Source organism: Eptesicus fuscus, chromosome 10 (assembly GCF_027574615.1).
Source record: "Eptesicus fuscus isolate TK198812 chromosome 10, DD_ASM_mEF_20220401, whole genome shotgun sequence".
Lineage (NCBI taxonomy): Eukaryota > Metazoa > Chordata > Mammalia > Chiroptera > Vespertilionidae > Eptesicus > Eptesicus fuscus.
The window spans coordinates 23938979-23956809 of record NC_072482.1 but is presented as its reverse complement, the minus strand read 5'-3'; the positions used below and the strand labels follow the sequence as shown (position 1 = coordinate 23956809).

Here is a 17831-nt window from a genome sequence, read left to right as displayed (position 1 = left end):
CAAATTTTATTATTTTCATTGTTTTAGCTGAATGCTGTGATTTAAACTTTCCATGATTGCTAACTATATTGGCTGTTTCTGTGTATCTGAGTTGTTCTTATAAAACAATTAGCTTGGGCCTCAACTTTTACTTGATTGGATTTATGTTCCTAGTTTGATGTCCAAAAGTTGCGAATCTACTGTGACCCAGAACAGAACAACCGGGAGACAGCATGCGAGATTCCCGGATTTGTAAGTAGGATGGATTATTTTTTCCAAGTGTTGCTTTAGTACTTTCAAAGCCATAAATAAAAAGCAGATAATATGTGAGTTTTAACTTAATGTATAGAGTTAATTTTTTTCAATTGTCAAAGTTATATTGATTAAAACATATTTTGAAGCTCATAATTGAAATAAAATTTTAATGTTTCACTGTGTAAGTATGAATGAAAGACCACAATAAACTGTTTTTCCCACATCATGTCTGGTTGTGACTGTCCTAATATTCATGAGAAGCATGACTAGACTTGCTCTAGAAAATTATAGGATATTTTGTCTGAATATCTTGTGTGAAATACATTTCTGTTCTTAATTAAATTTATAATTAGTATATTACGCATTATAGTTCTGGAGCAGGAAATGATTCATTTTCCTGATCACCAGCACATTTTCTCAAACAATAGTATAGTTCTCAAAATATATAGTTTTATTTTTATTGTTGTTACCTAAGATTTTCTTGCATTTCTAGGATATATTTATTTGGCTATTTTCATTGATGTGTTAAGAAAGAAAAGATTATAAGCTAAAATGTCACAAAGTCTGATTATATATACAAGGGCATATAATCAATCTATTTTCCTCTAGGCAAAAATGGTATGCAGTATTGCTGCTATTGCAAATAATGTAGAATGTTGTAAAACTTTTTGACAATGTGGATTCCCAGTGATATTTGAGCCCTATTTGAGCTTTTTTAGTTTATATAGTCATGCTGTCATAATCTCCTTTTTTCCTATTAAACTGAATAACTTATGAATCCACATGTTCTAAAGTCTTGAGGACATTGAGCAACATAATTAATGGCTCTACAATAAACTCAAAGATGGAACCTTTTATAAATGATTCATTACGGGTATTCTAGATAGGTAATTGCTTAAGCAATATACCTTTTAGATACTTATAATTTAGAATATACATCTTTACTAAACATATTGTTATTGCATTTTGACAGTCCACTGTACATACTTTATTTATTGATTTCTGCATCATTGTAATAACCATTACCATTTCCCTTCCGTATAATAAATGGCAGATTTTGAATTCTCACATTCAGTTTTTTTGTGTGTGTGCGTTTATGTCTCCTTCCTTACTCTTAGCTGTGACTTGGTGTAGCTTGTTTGCTTTTTGTACCTTTATTCCCACCTTCTCATTTTCTGATATAACGTGGTATTGTTTGGAAAGGTTATTAACCTGTCTCAAATTGTGACTTATTCAGTAAGAAATAGACTGTTTAAGGAGAAGCTCCCCTGGAGTGCATGAAATTTTTTTTTTTAAATATATATTTTATTGATTTTTTACAGAGAGGAAGAGAGAGGGATAGAGAGTTAGAAACATCGATGAGAGAGAAACATCAATCAGCTGCCTCTTGCACACCCCCTACTGGGGATGTGCCCGCAACCAAGGTACATGCCCTTGACCGGAATCGAACCTGGGACCCTTGAGTCCGCAGGCCGACGCTCTATCCACTGAGCCAAACCGGTTTCGGCAGTGCATGAAATTTAATTCATGCTCTTTAGGACTGGTTAGATATGTTTTGGCTTTTTTCTCTCGTTCTTAAAGGATTTCCAGTAAGTTCAAGAGAGCATATAAATTCTACATTGATGTATTTTTGTTTCTGCGTGGTCATTATATTAAGCAGCTTTGGCATTTTAATTTTCTCCTACTCTTTATTGTTGTTAATTTTATTTGTTTATCCTACTATAAATGTAATAATAACATGTAGAAATAAGTAATTTTTTAGGATAGTTGCAAATAAATGTTTTAGCTCTTGCTGGTTTTGATACTTCAGTCATCTTTAATCTGGACCATGAAATATCTGAAAATTAGGAAGATAATTTAGAATTTAATTAAAAACATATTTTCAAACACATTTGTTATTGTTTTTCTTTCAGAATGGTGAGGTAGGCCTGGATACTATTGTTTTCCTTAAGGTAACATTTGCATTGTGGGACTGTTTAGCTTCCTTCCATCAACTGTAAGTATTTTAGATACATTACACCCACCTTTTTTAATGTAGTTTGAGTGTATTTAGTATTCATACCTTTTTGTGATTGGGAATTTCTTATTAGGTTAGGCTAAATAAAATATGCACATACATACGTACATATACATATATATGCATCTTTCCATGTTTATTTCAATTTTTGTCTTCGTAGTGTCTCAACGGTCCCAGTGATGTAGGTTCAACTTCAGCTCCCTGCGTTTGTCCTCCGGGGAAACCAGGACTACAAGGCCCCAAGGTGAGTAACACCAAAAGTGCTATTTTTTTTTATTAAAATACACAAACAAGAGCTTCCAAATTTGGAGCTTCCACAAAATTCCAAATCACCAGTGACCCTGTTGTGAAATTTTCACCTAATGATTTAGAACAGTTTAAAACCTGAGTGTTAGTGGCCTTTTAAAAAGCGTATTCTAGTCCATATTTGTCTTTGAACCTAAAACTGATACCTCTAGCCCACAGTAGAGTGAGGGAGCAATATTAGTTAGTTTGCTTGTTTATCTGCTTGCTCCCTCACTGTCCCCCTCCCCCAACACTGCTGCTGATCCCAGAATGATTCTTACGACTCGGTAAAAAATTAAGAAAGAGCCCTTAAGATATGCTCTAAATTCTTAAATATCTAAGATCTCAATTTGTCAAAATGATTTTCAGATAGAAAAATGGAGAAAAATTTTAAAATTGATTTTAATGTTGTGTTGGATGTCTAATTTTAAAAATGGAGGCATATGTATTTATTTCACTTAATCATGTAATAATTACACTGGGGAAGTATGTTTGGAGCCGTGATGTACATACTATTTTATAACCAGTTTATTTTTTACATAACAAAATACTTTGATATGTTCCTATGTAATTAAATATGAATGACTAAGTTTTTAAGTTAAGTTGATACTTACTGTAGCATCAGACATAGCCTAAGATACTGAGAAGTGGTCTGTTCACTATAATGTTTTTAATATTATTTTAAAAATCACCTAATAAAAATAATGTCTAAATTGAAAGCAAGTATGACTCTCTTGGGAAAAAGTGTTTTGTGTATTGATCATCTATTACTTGAGATGACCATAAAATTTTTTCTTAAATATGAATTATAATTTATATTTAGATGGAATTTTCTCATTTTGAAAATATATTTTTATTGATTTTAGAGAGGAAGGGAGAGAGAGCTAGAAACATCAGTGATGAAAGGCAATCATTGATTGGCTGCCTCCTGCACTGCCCCCTACTGGGGATCAAGCCCTAAACCCAGGCCTGTGCCCTTGACTGGAATCAAACCCGGATCCTTCCTCCAATGGCCGATGCTCTATCCACTGAGCCAAACGACTAGGGCTAGATGGAATTTTCTTAGTATTTCAATCACCATGACTAAAAAAATCTTAGCTTCTGGACTACTGATTGAAGATAATTTAATTCTTCCTATCTTTTATACATATTTCTCCCATTCATTTTCATATAATAGTTCATGAAATACTTCAAGCCTAGCAGTTAAAATCCATAAAGAAATGAAATTTAAGAAATAAAAGTTTACCTTCAATATTTCATTTAAAGTGAATCTATTTGGTTTGGAATTTGACTTCAGTATATTATAATTAATTTACTATTGTAAACTATTTTTAGATTACTTTTCAGAAAGTTGACCAAAGAATTCTTTAGTTCAATTAACTCCGTTATTTAGGATACCTTAACATTAATGAGAAATACCTATAAATGTTCCAAGGAGAATATATTTATAAGACAGCTTACTGTGACCTACCAGCAGACTTCTTTTTAAACATATTTACAATACTGAAATGTTATACATAAAAATGATTTGATCTGCAAGAGATACAATATGGAAACCAGAGTTCCATGTCACCTGTTCTCTAAAAGCCCAGAGTGCTTTCCTCACTCTTAATGATTCTGGTCCCCCCAGGATCTCTAAAGGGCTGTCCACTTTTGAGGAGGAATCAGATGCTTTTGATGTTTTCTGATTCTTCATTAGTGGTTCATTAGGGATCTTGTAGTGTCACTGCTTATTATTCACCTATGTTTCCATAGCAGAGTTTTAGAGCACCCTTTGTCTTATCTGATATCCAATATTTTTAGGTTTCACGTGTTCCTCATTTTCATTCTCTTTTCTTAGTCATAATGTAACCCCATTGCCACCTATTACTTTAAGTGAAATTGCAGTTTTCCACCAATCTTCAAGTTGGCGTGCCTTCTTGATCTGCTTCCCATTTTCTTCAGAAGATCTGGCTGGAAGAAAGGAACACACACACACTCCTCCATCCTTTTAATGCTCTTTCCCCTGGAAGTGGTTCCTTAGCCACATCAGGGACCTGTATGTGAAAAACAGAATCCCTAGCAACACTCTGAGTTTCATGCACTTCCTGTAGAGAATTTGTGTCTTGGAAAATTGATAGGGTTTTATTTTGATTAACAAAACTGGAATTAATTGAGATGAAGCAATTTTACTATAGATCAAATTGAGACTTTTTGGCTGTCTTTGTTTGATGCTCTCTGGAAAGCTTTGCAGATGTCTATCAATCAGAGTTACCTGTGAAAAATAAATCGTCTTTTTATTAGCCAGAAATAGAGTTCTAGGAGGTGAGAATTGAACCATGTGAGTAAAACAGAAGAGAAAGTCTTATATGGATAGGTGGGTAAGTGCTTATTCTAAGATAACTAGCTTTCCCGTTGCAGGAAAAATCCTGCAATAGGATTTCCTGCTGCACTCTACCTCGCCTCCGTTCCTCCCTTGTTCGCCCGCCTCACCTTCTCCTCCAGCCCGCCCTCGTTTCGCTTCGCCCCCCCCCCCCCGGCCCCGCCTCCGCCCCTCCCTTGTCCCCCGCCCCGCCTTCTCCTCCAGCCCGCCCTCGTTTCCCTTCGCCCCTGGCCCCACCTCCGCCCCGCCCTTGTCACCCGCCCCGCCTTCTCCTCCAGCCCGCCCGCGTTTCCCTTCGCCCCCGGCCCCGCCTCCGCCCCGCCCTTCTCCTCCCCCCCCCCCCCAGCTTGCTTGCTTCTTCGAAGCTTTACTCCCTTCTGCAGCTGTTGGCTTCTTTGGACGCTGTCTTGATATGCAAATTAGCCGCCATCTTTGTTGGGACAATTTGCATACTCATCCTGATTGGCTGGTGGGCGTGGCTTGGCTGGTGGGCGTGGCTTAGGTGTAGCAAAGGTGCGGTCAGTTTGCATATTTGTCTATTATTAGATTAGATGTCATCTGTTATAAATTCTTGAACTTTCCAAAAAACATGACAACCCTATTAAAAAAACAGGTCAAATAAACTATGATAGCACACACTTAGACTTATCATGGCATGAAAACTCTTCAATAAGCAAAGAAAAATATATCTGTTATTGGACTGTGAATGCCTTGAACATAGCTTGTTCATTTTGTATCCTTAGTGTCAAACCTAGGAAATGAGTAAATTAATAAATGAATCTGTTGGAGTAATTTTTATATGCAAGTACTTCACAATGAAGGCAAATGCAAACTAAATTCTCCTTTGGAATTCTATCTAACCCAGTGTTTAATAGTAATATTTTTTAATTTAATGAATTAGGAAATCATTGAAAAAATAAGATTTACCTCTCCTCCTTATTACTTATCTGGAATGCCTTTGTTCTGTATGAAAAGTCCAGCAATCTCCAGTTGACAAACAACTCCCTTTTGAAAGACCTTAACATGCAGATGGCAGCTTCTTCCATCACTTTCAGTAGACATAGGAACATTTTTGAGACACACTTTACAGTTGATCTAACCTTAAATGTTAGATGTATTAGTTCAGAAGTGAAAAGAAAGCTTTTTTTTTTTCTTTTTCAGAAAGGAACAATTTCTTAATAAGTTCTTTGCTCTGAAATGCCACTCTCACTCCAACTGTATTCCTGCGGATGCCCTTTGTTTCACCCTCATAATTCTACATCAAAGTGATTCATTTGGACTTTCAAAGTATCCTGTCTGAATACAAAAAGCCTTTGGAAAATTTCAGGGGCCACTAGGCATTTACATTTTTATGTTAATTTTCCTAGGCTCAGTAGATTCCTTCCCACCTAAGAGAGCGGGTGTTTGTGTTTTGAGGGAGGGAAGAGGCTGGTTTTGGAGAATGGAATGGGTTTCAGGTCAGATACTCCTGTGGAGACCAAGACTAGAATGAAGGCACAAAGATTTTGAGAAAAGGGCTTGATAACATGGGATTTGTTCCTACATGAAGAGCTCCAAAGACATTTGTTTTAGATGAGTAACTTAAAATATTAGCTTGCTTTTGCAAGCACAGCTATTTTTCATTTTAATTATTCATAATTACACTGCTTGAGAGGCCACGTTCAGAGATGGTTTAACTCAATCCATGACATTTCCACTCCCGTCCACAACTCAAAAATCCTGTGGCACAAATTCAATTCAACATAAGTAAGTTTTGCTTTTCAGCAGGATACATATTTTTAAAAATTCAAAATATGCAAGTGTTTCAACTAAATTAGGAGAAAGTGATTGAGAATTTATCACAATTGTATGATAAGTCATATGTCTAATTTAATGCATTTGGAAATCTTTTTCCATGTTCAATTTGCTAGCAGTCCCCATGTCTGGTTCTGATTAGTTTTTGAATTTTAATGTAGGCAGGCAGAGTAGTTTGTAGACACAGGGACTCTGGAGCAGAATTGGATGATTTCAAATTCCATCTCCACTATTGTTCCGTGGCCTTCAGCCAGTTACCTAACCTTCTCAGGCCTCAGTTTTCCTACATATAAAATGGGAGTAATATTACTTGCTTTATGGTATTATTATGGGAAGTCATTTAATGTATGTAAATCTTTAAAAGCAGTCCCTAGCATACAGTGAACAACCAATAAAGATTGGGTGTCAGCTTTTATTACAGTAATAAAATGGAATTTTTATTCTGGTTGGCCTTCTCTCCAAAATTAGTTAGGGTTTTACTTTATTCTTTCAATTTTATGGAAACAACACCAAACCTACCTGAGTTTTTGCAAATAGTAGGGTAGTGATCAAAATAACCATTAAACTCTATCAGTAATAATAAAGCCTGCAAAAGAGATTACTTTCCGTTTGTGGAGCCGTTGACCAGTGTTATGGTCCTTAGGAAGTCACATTGGATTTATCTTGTGGGTGATTTCTTTCCCCTTGGAAACTTGGTTTTGATTCATTTAAAATGTTAGTGTTAAGTGTGTTTTGTGCTTCTGTGTAGCATAGAAACAAATTCTGTTTCTTCTTGTGCCAAAGTTTTATTTCAGGCTCATCATAGGAGAGGTTAAACCTTCTCAGAGTCTTTCCATGTCCTAGATTTTGTGCATAATTAATATTCTGCACGTAAAGAAGTCTTTAACAGGAGATTTGATTTGAAATAAATCAATCAGCAAATAGTTATTGAATCTCTACTTGATACATAGCATTGGAAAAAAAGGTAGAAAATATGGACCATGTTTCAAGGAATATAAATCCAAATGATAAGTGAAGAAGACTAATCAAGAAAAAATTGAGAAAAGTTCAGTTATGAATAAGTGATCAGTGATACAGGGGCTGCTGTAGCATTTCAATAGAAAAAGACATCAGGAGAAAATGGAGTTACAAGGAAGGTGCAGTGATAGAACATTTTGGCATGATGACTCTTACATAGAAAGGGAAGAAAATCTTCTTCCCGGGAGAAAAGAACGATGGAATTTATCGAAAGGCAGTGAATCCAACATGAACATGGATAGAGAAGGATGACAGGGAGGCTAGAGATTAATGGAGATCCCCTGAAAATAAGGAGAGAAACATTCTAGCACTCTAGAGACCCAGAATGTTGCTCTTTAGTGTCCAGCTAACACCAGAATCCTTGGATCCGAATGATAAATTATGCCTTCTTAGCAAGACATTAAATGTTTCAGCATTATTTTTCTCTCTAGATTTACAGCGATTCTCTCTTTTAAAAATGACATTTTCCTTTTTTCAACCTTTCCTTATGCTGAGCCTCTTGGGTGACTCCTAAGTGAAGAGCCCATCCCTTCTTCATTGGCCCCTTAATCGAGTTCACACAGTTCTTTCCATTTTTCCTGTTAGTTTCAGGAACAAATCTCCCTAGCCAGTAGCCTGAAGTAGTATTTCCAACCAGCAAAGCTGGCTCTGTGGAAGTACCCTTAGTTAATATATAATCACTGGGGTTCTGTGTGAATGATTTCTTGCTGAAAATAGTGAAGCATTATTGAGTTGAAAATCAGTTGTCTCTCTGCAGGAATTTATTGGTTCTGATGGCCAAGACTTTGTGTTTTTTTGGCAAGTTGTCCCAATGTGGACCTCATGAACTCAGTAATAGATGAATATGATATTACTAGAAGTCTGGTGCACGAATTCGTACACTGGTGGTGTCCCTCGGCCTGGCCTATGATGGGGGTGGGGAGCTGGCAGGCCAGGGGGAGGGGCCGCGGGAGTTTTGCCCACCTCAGGAGGTTGGCTGTGGGAGCACACTGACCACCAGGGCGCAGCTCCTGCATTGAGCATCTGCCCCCTGGTGGTCAGTGCACATCATAGCAACCGGCCAACTGGTTGTTCAGTTTTTCGGTTGTTCGGTCGCTTAGGCTTTTATATATATAGATTTGTGAAGTATTTCTTAGAGTTAAATTATAAAACACCCTCACCTCAAAAAAACAAATGTTTCTTTCCTTGTTTCCTTGTTTTGTTTTAAGGGTGGTGACCCTCTGAATGGTCAGTACTGGCCATTGCACAACAGTCTAGAGTTCCATAGAATGTGCCTGGGCTCATTGCCATGTTGTACAGAATAATGTTCTTTGGAGATCTCTGGTTTGTGAGAGCAAAGGTCATTTCTTCATTTCTTAGGTATTACATGTGCTAAAAGACTAAGGGGTTGTTTGGCTTGGGTCTCACTCACTCATAAAAGTATTCAAGTTTTAGAATTTTAGCATGTTCAATGACATTTTAAATATAGGCAAAGAGACACATTTACTGGATTGAAAGAAATGACTTGTGCAGCTTTAAACGTGAGTCCCATGTGTAAGATCACATAGCTTTGTACTGTTATTTCTTAATAAATAATTATGAATTGACTTATTGTATCATAGGTCAGTGATATCTGTAGTATAACATGTAGAATAGAATTAAGTCTGTAGACAATGAGTGAAATATTACTCTCATTGAAACTGTATTTGTTATGGTACTTAATCATTTTTTTAGAGTTCTAAAAGTGTATCCTGTTATAAATATTAACATTTTACATCAGGGAAATGTACTTTACTTGTTATACCTGGTAGTTGCACACAAATAAATCACCGTAAGTTTTACATACTAAAAAGCCTTTATTTGTTAAGCTAGGCATTTAGAATATGGTATCATTTTTTCTAACCCCCATTTTAGGAATTCTGTTTGTTTGTTTTTAACATACAGATAGCTGCCTTTAATGGAATTGGCTCTGAACCTTGATGGGCTCTGACTGCACCAATATAGTTAGTTGTTTTGTATTGAGAATTTTTTTTTTCCTCTCTAGGGTGACGCTGGACAGCCTGGGAACCCTGGCTACCCTGGACAACCTGGTCAAGATGGTAAGCCTGTGAGTACTGAAAGCTTAGTCATCTCCAGTCCTGGGATTATAGAGTCAAAGATAAAATTTCACCTGGCAAAGTTAAATAGGCAAGGGAGACTCTATTTAAGACTATTGGAATAGGGGAGAGAGATTGAACTCCACTTAGCTGAAACAAAAGGAGGGTGGATTTTTGAGTGCTGGAGTGAGCTAGTGGAAAAGTACTGGAGGACTTTGGGGCGGGGGGGGGGGGGGGGGACGGGGAGGTTGATCAGTGGGACAGAGCAACTTGAGTTATCCTGAGCTTACAGATGGCAGATGGTAAGTAAGCCATCTGCCATCTGTGTTTTCTAAGTGGCACCCATGGAAGGTAGGGTACTGCCCTCCCACAGAGACTGATAGTTGCATACACTTATCTTTTTAAAGACTACATTGCAAAGGGATGGTCCCTGAGAAAGATCTTCCTTGCTAGTTATAAAGTTAGTGAGAAGGTTTTTAAAAAGATTTACAGATCAGAGGGGCAGATAAAGAATTTACAATTACAAATTTTCTAAAGTAAATCTTCTCAGGAAAGGGAGGTCCAGGCCTCGCCTCAAGAAGAAGCCAGTCTAAAGTTTAGTCAATCTGAGGGGAGCATCCAGGCTGGCTTGGTCAATAGAATTAGCATGCTAGTAATTCTTTAGGTATTATATATACTTCAAAATTGCATACATCTCTGCAACATTTAAAAACTTGTTCAGTGAATTCTTAGTATCAATATTTAGTTATTTTCAGAAATCCTTTTATATTTTCCCTTCCCATCTGTGGAAATTCCCAAGGGTTAACCTAAATAGAGATAAATTGTGTCAAGCTCAGACTTTTGTCAAAAAGACATGTTTATTCGGGAATAGTAGAGGAACTGTAATTCAGGACACACAAACTGTACCAAACTATAGGTGAGTCTCTTGAGGGTTTGATATCTGTGGAGAAGGAATGTAAAGAGGGGAGAGTTCAGTTAAAATCATGAACAAATGGAGATTAGTGTTGAAAATTCCCCAAGCAGGCAAAAACCAGTCTTCATACAAGCAAAGCTCTATCCAGCCAGTTTTTGTTCATGCCTCTGGGAACCATGAGCAAAACTTTCTAAGGTTGATATGAGGCAACCCCTGATCAAGTTTTTATCATTTAAGAAAGTTCTAACCTTCTCAGTTTTCTGTAAATCAGGCATTTATGGGAAATCAATTTCTCATTCATTTAAGTTTTATTTTTCTGAGGGCACCTGCATGAGATTTTCCATTTTATATCCTCCAGTTTCATTTTAGATTGAAATTCTTTCATACAAATTAAAACTCTTTCCTTTAAATCTTTATTGTTAAAACGATTACATATGTACTCTTTCTTCCCCCTTCTAGCCTTCCCTGCCCCCTGCCCCAGGCCTTCACCACCCTATTGTCAGTGTCCATGGGTTATGCATATATGCATACAAGTTCTTGGGTTGATCTATTCCCACCCACCCACCCTTCCCCACCTTCCCTCTGAGATTCAACAATCTGTTCCATGCTTCTATGTCTCTGGATCTATTTGTTCATCAGTTTATTTTATTCATTAAAACTCTTTTTAAGGTTATATTCTTTTCCTAAAGATGAATGCACTTCTGTACACTTACAATTTGCCAAAAAATAATATCCTCTAAGGTTCAAGAGAACTTAAGGGGCATTTATGAGTTAAAGAAATATAAAGCAGATCCACTTTAAAGCATTTTTTGGCAAATATTTACAGGTAAGTTACTATCAGAATGTTTATACCAGTAAATAAACATCAGGGATTAGCTTTTGGATGTTAAATAGTTGCCACCAAAAAAGTATCTCCTAAGAGTTTCTTTATCATGAGACATTAACTGTTGCCATGAAGGATGGGGAAATTTGTATTATGAGCCAATAATGTTTGAGCAGTTAAAGCACTCTAGGTTTAGTGTTAAACATCAGTACTCCATTGGGATGAAAGAGGAGCTAGTCATGTCTTTGGGAGGTGCTGACAAATTTAATACAAAAAAAAAATTCAGCCAATTTTTGAAGAGCAGTGATGTTCTAGGGCCATTGACACCAGTGTTGCATGGGAAAGGGGTTGATTATGCAGGTGAGTGTCTCTAGAAAGACATGGTCAAAGAAGGGATTCTGAAGAGGTAACAAAATGGTAGCCAACTGGAGCTGCAGGGAGCTGAGAAAGCTGGGTGCTTGGGGCTGAGGAGCTGGGTGACTGGGGCTGAGGAGCTGGGTGCTTGGGGCTGAGGAGCTGGGTGACTGGGGCTGAGGAGCTGGGTGCTTGGGGCTGAGGAGCTGGGTGCTTGGGGCTGAGGAGCTGGGTGACTGGGGCTGAGGAGCTGGGTGCTTGGGGCTGAGGAGCTGGGTGACTGGGGCTGGGAGCTTGGGGCTGAGGAGCTGGGTGCTTGGGGCTGAGGAGCTGGGTGACTGGGGCTAAGGAGCTGGGTGACTGGAGCTGAGGAGCTGGGTGCTTGGGGCTGAGGAGCTGGGTGACTGGGGCTAAGGAGCTGGGTGACTGGAGCTGAGGAGCTGGGTGACTGGGGCTGGGAGCTTGGGGCTGAGGAGCTGGGTGCTTGGGGCTGAGGAGCTGGGTGACTGGGGCTGGGAGCTTGGGGCTGAGGAGCTGGGTGACTGGGGCTGAGGAGCTGGGTGACTGGGGCTGAGGAGCTGGGTGCTTGGGGCTGAGGAGCTGGGTGACTGGGGCTGAGGAGCTGGGTGCTTCAGGCTGAGGAGCTGGGTGACTGGGGCTAAGGAGCTGGGTGACTGGGGCTGAGGAGCTGGGTGACTAGGGCTGGGTGCTTGGGGCTGAGGAGCTGGGTGCTTGGGGCTGAGGAGCTGGGTGACTGGGGCTGAGGAGCTGGGTGACTGGGGCTGAGGAGCTGGGTGACTGGGGCTGAGGAGCTGGGTGATTGGGGCCGAGGAGCTGGGTGACTGGGGCCAAGGAGCTGGGTAATGGGGCTGAGGAGCTGGGTAATGGGGCTGAGGAGCTGGGTGCTTGGGGCTGAGGAGCTGGGTGCTTGGGGCCGAGGAGCTGGGTGACTAGGGCTGAGGAGCTGGGTGACTGGGGCTGAGGAGGTGGGTGCTTGGTGCTGAGGAGCTGGGTAATGGGGCTGAGGAGCTGGGTGACTGGGGCTGAGGAGCTGGGTAATGGGGCCGAGGAGCTGGGTGACTGGGGCCGAGGAGCTGGGTGACTGGGGCCGAGGAGCTGGGTGACTGGGGCCGAGGAGCTGGGTGACTGGGGCTGAGGAGCTGGGTAATGGGGCTGAGGAGCTGGGTGCTTGGGGCCGAGGAGCTGGGTGCTTGGGGCCGAGGAGCTGGGTGACTAGGGCTGAGGAGCTGGGTGCTTCAGGCTGAGGAGCTGGGTGACTGGGGCTAAGGAGCTGGGTGACTGGGGCTGAGGAGCTGGGTGACTAGGGCTGGGTGCTTGGGGCTGAGGAGCTGGGTGCTTGGGGCCGAGGAGCTGGGTGCTTGGGGCCGAGGAGCTGGGTAATGGGGCTGAGGAGCTGGGTACTTGGGGCTGAGGAGCTGGGTGCTTGAGGCTGAGGAGCTGGGTGACTGGGGCTGAGGAGCTGGGTGACTGGGGCTGAGGAGCTGGGTGCTTGAGGCTGAGGAGCTTGGTAATGGGGCTGAGGAGCTGGGTGCTTGGGGCTGAGGAGCTGGGTGACTGGGGCCGAGGAGCTGGGTGCTTGGGGCCGAGGAGCTGGGTGACTGGGGCCGAGGAGCTGGGTGACTGGGGCCGAGGAGCTGGGTGACTGGGGCTGAGGAGCTGGGTAATGGGGCTGAGGAGCTGGGTGCTTGGGGCTGAGGAGCTGGGTGACTGGGGCTGAGGAGGTGGGTGCTTGGTGCTGAGGAGCTGGGTAATGGGGCTGAGGAGCTGGGTAATGGGGCCGAGGAGCTGGGTGCTTGGGGCCGAGGAGCTGGGAGACTTGGGCCGAGGAGCTGGGTGACTGGGGCTGAGGAGTAATGATCGAGATTCATTACGGAGAAGGCTAGAAAAACCAGGATAGGAGGAGGAGGAGGAGGAGGAGGAGGGGGAGGCGGAGGAGGAGGAGGAGGAGGAGGAAGAGGAGGAGAATGATGATTTTGGATATTTGAGATCTCTGCAGAAAGAAAATCCTTTGGTAGTTGGAAAGCATTGGTTCCAGTTCATCCTGGATAAAAATATTAGTTAAACCTTCATATGGGCTAGAGAACCAAGCCAATAAGTACAGAAATAGCAAGGTGGTGTAGTTCAGAAAATAGGGTGACATGTATCAGACTGCTTCTATTTTGAATAGAATAAAATGAGTAGATTCCAAACCCAACATGTCCCTTTTACCTTTATCCTTAACTCCTCTCATCTCCAGCATTAGCCTGGCAGTGTCTCTTATAATCCATCCCTTTCTCACTTGAACTGAGAGTCACGTGAACCTGTTGCATTCCCTCCCTGCAACTCCTAATCCCACCAAAGATGCTGCCTCAGGTCCTGTGTGGGTTCTGACCTAATCACAATGGAGGAGATGAGTTTTTTAAAGAGGAGCCTTCCTTTGGCTGGAGACCCCTTCCCTGGGACGTACCCTTTCTGTTCCTGGCAGCTGCATGCTGTGCCAACTCCAAAAGCAGATACACTTCCCAGGCTGGGGTGTCATCTGCTGGCACCTCACAACAACCCGGCACTGCTAACTTATTTGGGTTTTTGTTTTTCTCAGTGGTGAAAAGTCTTGGGCAGTATTTGGAGATAAGTGGGGAGCAGGCCTTTCACAGGCTATCAGTTCTAGTTTGCTTCATTTTTTTTTTCTCTTTATCAATATCTTGCCATGAATGAAAGTGCTGGAAATTTGTTGCAATTAGCCTGATACAATAATCATGGATATTGCTCTGAGTCTTATTTAAGCTATCATAGACATATTGTCTCATTATCTTCAATATATGTACATGTTTTCGTGTATGTGTATGTGATTTTATGTATAGACTAGAGGCCTGATGCACGAAATTCATGCAAGAGTAGGCCTTCCTTCCCCCGGCTGCCGGCGCCAGCTTCCCTCTGGCACCTGGGACCCAGGCTTCTCTCTGGCCCCGGCTTTGTCTGGAAGGACATCCGGAATGGTGTCCGGTCTAATTAACATATTACCCTTTTATTATTACAGATATAGAGGTAGCTATGTAGTATTTGGTATTAGATGTTAGGAAATATTAGACGTTAGATGCTGTTAGATGATATCTGATGCTAAAGAAAGAACTAAACAACTGTGGTAGATAGAATAATGGTAACATTCTGATCTTAAAGACATGCTAATATGGTACCTTGCATGGCAAAAGGGACTTTGCATGCATTATTAAATTAAGCATCTAAACATGCAGGCATTATCCTGGTTTATCTGAGTGGTCCAGTGTAATGACAAGGTTCCTTATAAGTGGGAGGCAGGAGTATCAGAGTCAGAGAAGGAAACGCGCTGATGGAAGCAGAGATCAAAGTGAGGCAGCTCTAGAAACTGGGAAAGGGAAGGAACAGGTTCTCCCCTAGAACCTCTGGAAGGAATGCAGCCCCTGACACTATGAGTTTAGCTTCCTAAGAACCATTTTTGGACTTCTGATCTGCAGAACTGTAAGTCTGTATGGTTTTAAGCCACTATGTTTGGGGTAATTTGGTGTAGCAGCAAGAGAAAACTGATACACTAACCCAAATTCTGTTTACCCAGAGGCATGACTTTTTTCTTAAATCCCCCCCTGTCCCCCAGTTTCTGTCTCTCTGCAGGAGATAGGAGATTGGGTGGCCAGGCAGGAAGAGAAAGTGAGCCTGGGAGCCAGAACAGCTGAGGGTCATTAGTGTGTGTCCAGGGCCAGCGCGCAGCGGGAGTGGGAAGGTGTGGGTGGAGCCTCTGGCTGGCGATCGAAGCCATCTGGACCAAGGAAACTTGGATGGAACAATTCGAAGGGAATTCTGCTTTGTTTGGATTTAGTTCTGTGCAACCCCCCTCAATAAGCAATTTGACTCTCTCATTATAACCAGGCCAAGTCAACCAAAGCTTTAAATAGTAAATTATTCCACTCTGGAGAAATACTAATTTTCATAAGGAAAATGCCTTCAACAAAAATTAAAGAGCTATTTTCAAATCCTTCCACTCGTTTCTCATTTCTCCATCAGTTAAATAACTTCTATCGGCACAGTGTTTGAACATATTTTACTCTTTTATCATTATAAAAAGAGAGGCAAGGAAATATTTATCTGTCCTGCTAGGTAATCAGAGTAGAACAACTATTAAAGACACAACACCGGCCCTAGCCAGTTTGGCTCAGTGGATAGAGTGGCAGCTTATGGACCAAAGGGTCCCGGGTTCGATTCTGGTCAAGGGCCCATACCTTGGTTGCAGGCTCCTCCCCAGCCTGGGCCCTGGTCGGGGCCGTGCAGGAGGCAACCAATCCTTGTGTTTCTCTCACATCGATGTTTCTCTCTGTATTTCCCTCTCTCTTCCACTCTCTCTGAAAGATCAATGGAAAAATATCCTCAGGTGAGGATTAAAAAAAAAAAAAAGACACAACACTGATTTTTTTTTAGAAGGAGGCCATATGTGGAAACATATAATAGGACTATTTTAAGATTTTGTAGAAGTTGATATTTTTACAATGCTCACTTCTGTCTGTTTTCCATCATTATTAATAACTCTTTAGGAAGTAAAGTACTTTACTGAAATCAAAGCCTTAGCTGGTAGGTGGAGAGATCTGTGGCTGTTTTGCCCTCTGCTTTGCTTTTAAACATTGCTTTGCTACTGAGGGCCCCCTGTTTCTTAATCTGGAAAATGGGAATATAACGCAGAGGAGATCCAGGTTTTCTCCAGACTGATTTTCTAAGATTCCATGAAGGCCACCATATTTGCTAAGAAAGGTAAGTTAGACAAAGCTACAGAATTCTGGAGATGATTGTTCTTATCACTGGCCTTAAGAAGTGACTCAGGACCAATAGATTTAAGAGTAGGTCACACTTAGAGATGCAACACTCCTCCCCCCGCCCCCATCCCCGCCTTCCTCAGTGTGCCCCTGAGTGGTCTATAGGTTCCAAAGCTGGCCAGCTTACTATGGAGGGTTAAACCTTATAGAAGTGGTAGTCAGCACAGATGGGGAATTTCAGAGTTACATGACTTTATCAAACCATGAATAAAAAAATAGGGGTAGGGACGGGACTAGTAGGGGATGAAGCTGTATAAGTAGGAGGGAGAAAGGAGAAGACATGGAGTTCATTTCTTTGGGCCATTGTGATGACTTTGGCTTTCAGTTGGGGTGAACTCAAGAGCCATTGTAGGGTCCTGAGCCAATGATCGATGTGATAAAACTTATTTCAGAAAGGAATTACTCTGACTTTTGAGTTGAGAATAAATTTTAGGGTGATAAGGGCAAAAGCAATGAGATCAGTCAGAAGGCTCTTGAAATAACCCAGGAGGGAGATGATGGGGGCCAGATGGTAGTAGTGAGGTGAAGAGAACTACTACTCACAGTCTGGGGATATTTTGAATTTAGAGCTGACAGGATTGGCTGATGTATTGGATGTAAATTTTGGAGAAAAGTCAAAGGAAACTCCAATAAGATGTAGAAGGATGGGATAGAGAAAATTGGGCAAGAGAAACCAGGAGTTTGGTTTGGATATATTAATTTTTTATGTTAGATGGTCAAGTAGAAATTTTCAGTGGTAGTTGAATATTGAAGTCTGACATGTGGTGAGTTCCCTTTTTGTGAAGTATTTTTCATTTTTTTAAACAAATTTTTATAGTACTTTATATATCAATTAAGAAGAACTTCTTATGCATGAAGAGAATTCATCCTTTTATCTATCTATTGTAAATATTTCTTCTATTTCTTTGGTTTATAATTATGTTTTTACTTTTAAAACATGTAATATTTTCCCACAAATATTTTTCTCTTGTAGTTTCTTCCAGTGTTTTTTGTTTTGGGGAGCTCAAGATACTTAATATTCATTTTCTTTTCTAATGTTTTTTAAGAATTTTAAATTCTTGATTTTATTTTTGTAATTTGCTTTGGTGTTTGGGATGATATGAAGGTCCAAAAAATTTTGAC

The 17831-nt window shown here is 40.8% G+C and overlaps 1 protein-coding gene across 2 annotated transcripts in view; it reads left to right on the top strand.

Annotated features, from left to right (window-relative positions):
• The window catches only part of COL21A1 (collagen type XXI alpha 1 chain), a 116832-nt gene that overhangs the window by 22940 nt on the left and 76061 nt on the right, over window positions 1-17831 (top strand). The window contains exons 6-9 of one of the 2 annotated variants that reach the window (XM_054721962.1): window positions 154-231; window positions 2148-2156; window positions 2412-2495; window positions 9733-9795. In XM_054721962.1, coding sequence (XP_054577937.1) covers window positions 154-231; window positions 2148-2156; window positions 2412-2495; window positions 9733-9795 — 234 coding nt within the window. The remainder of the gene's footprint in view (window positions 1-153; window positions 232-2147; window positions 2157-2411; window positions 2496-9732; window positions 9796-17831) is intronic. The other variant, XM_054721961.1, reaches the window with a different exon arrangement.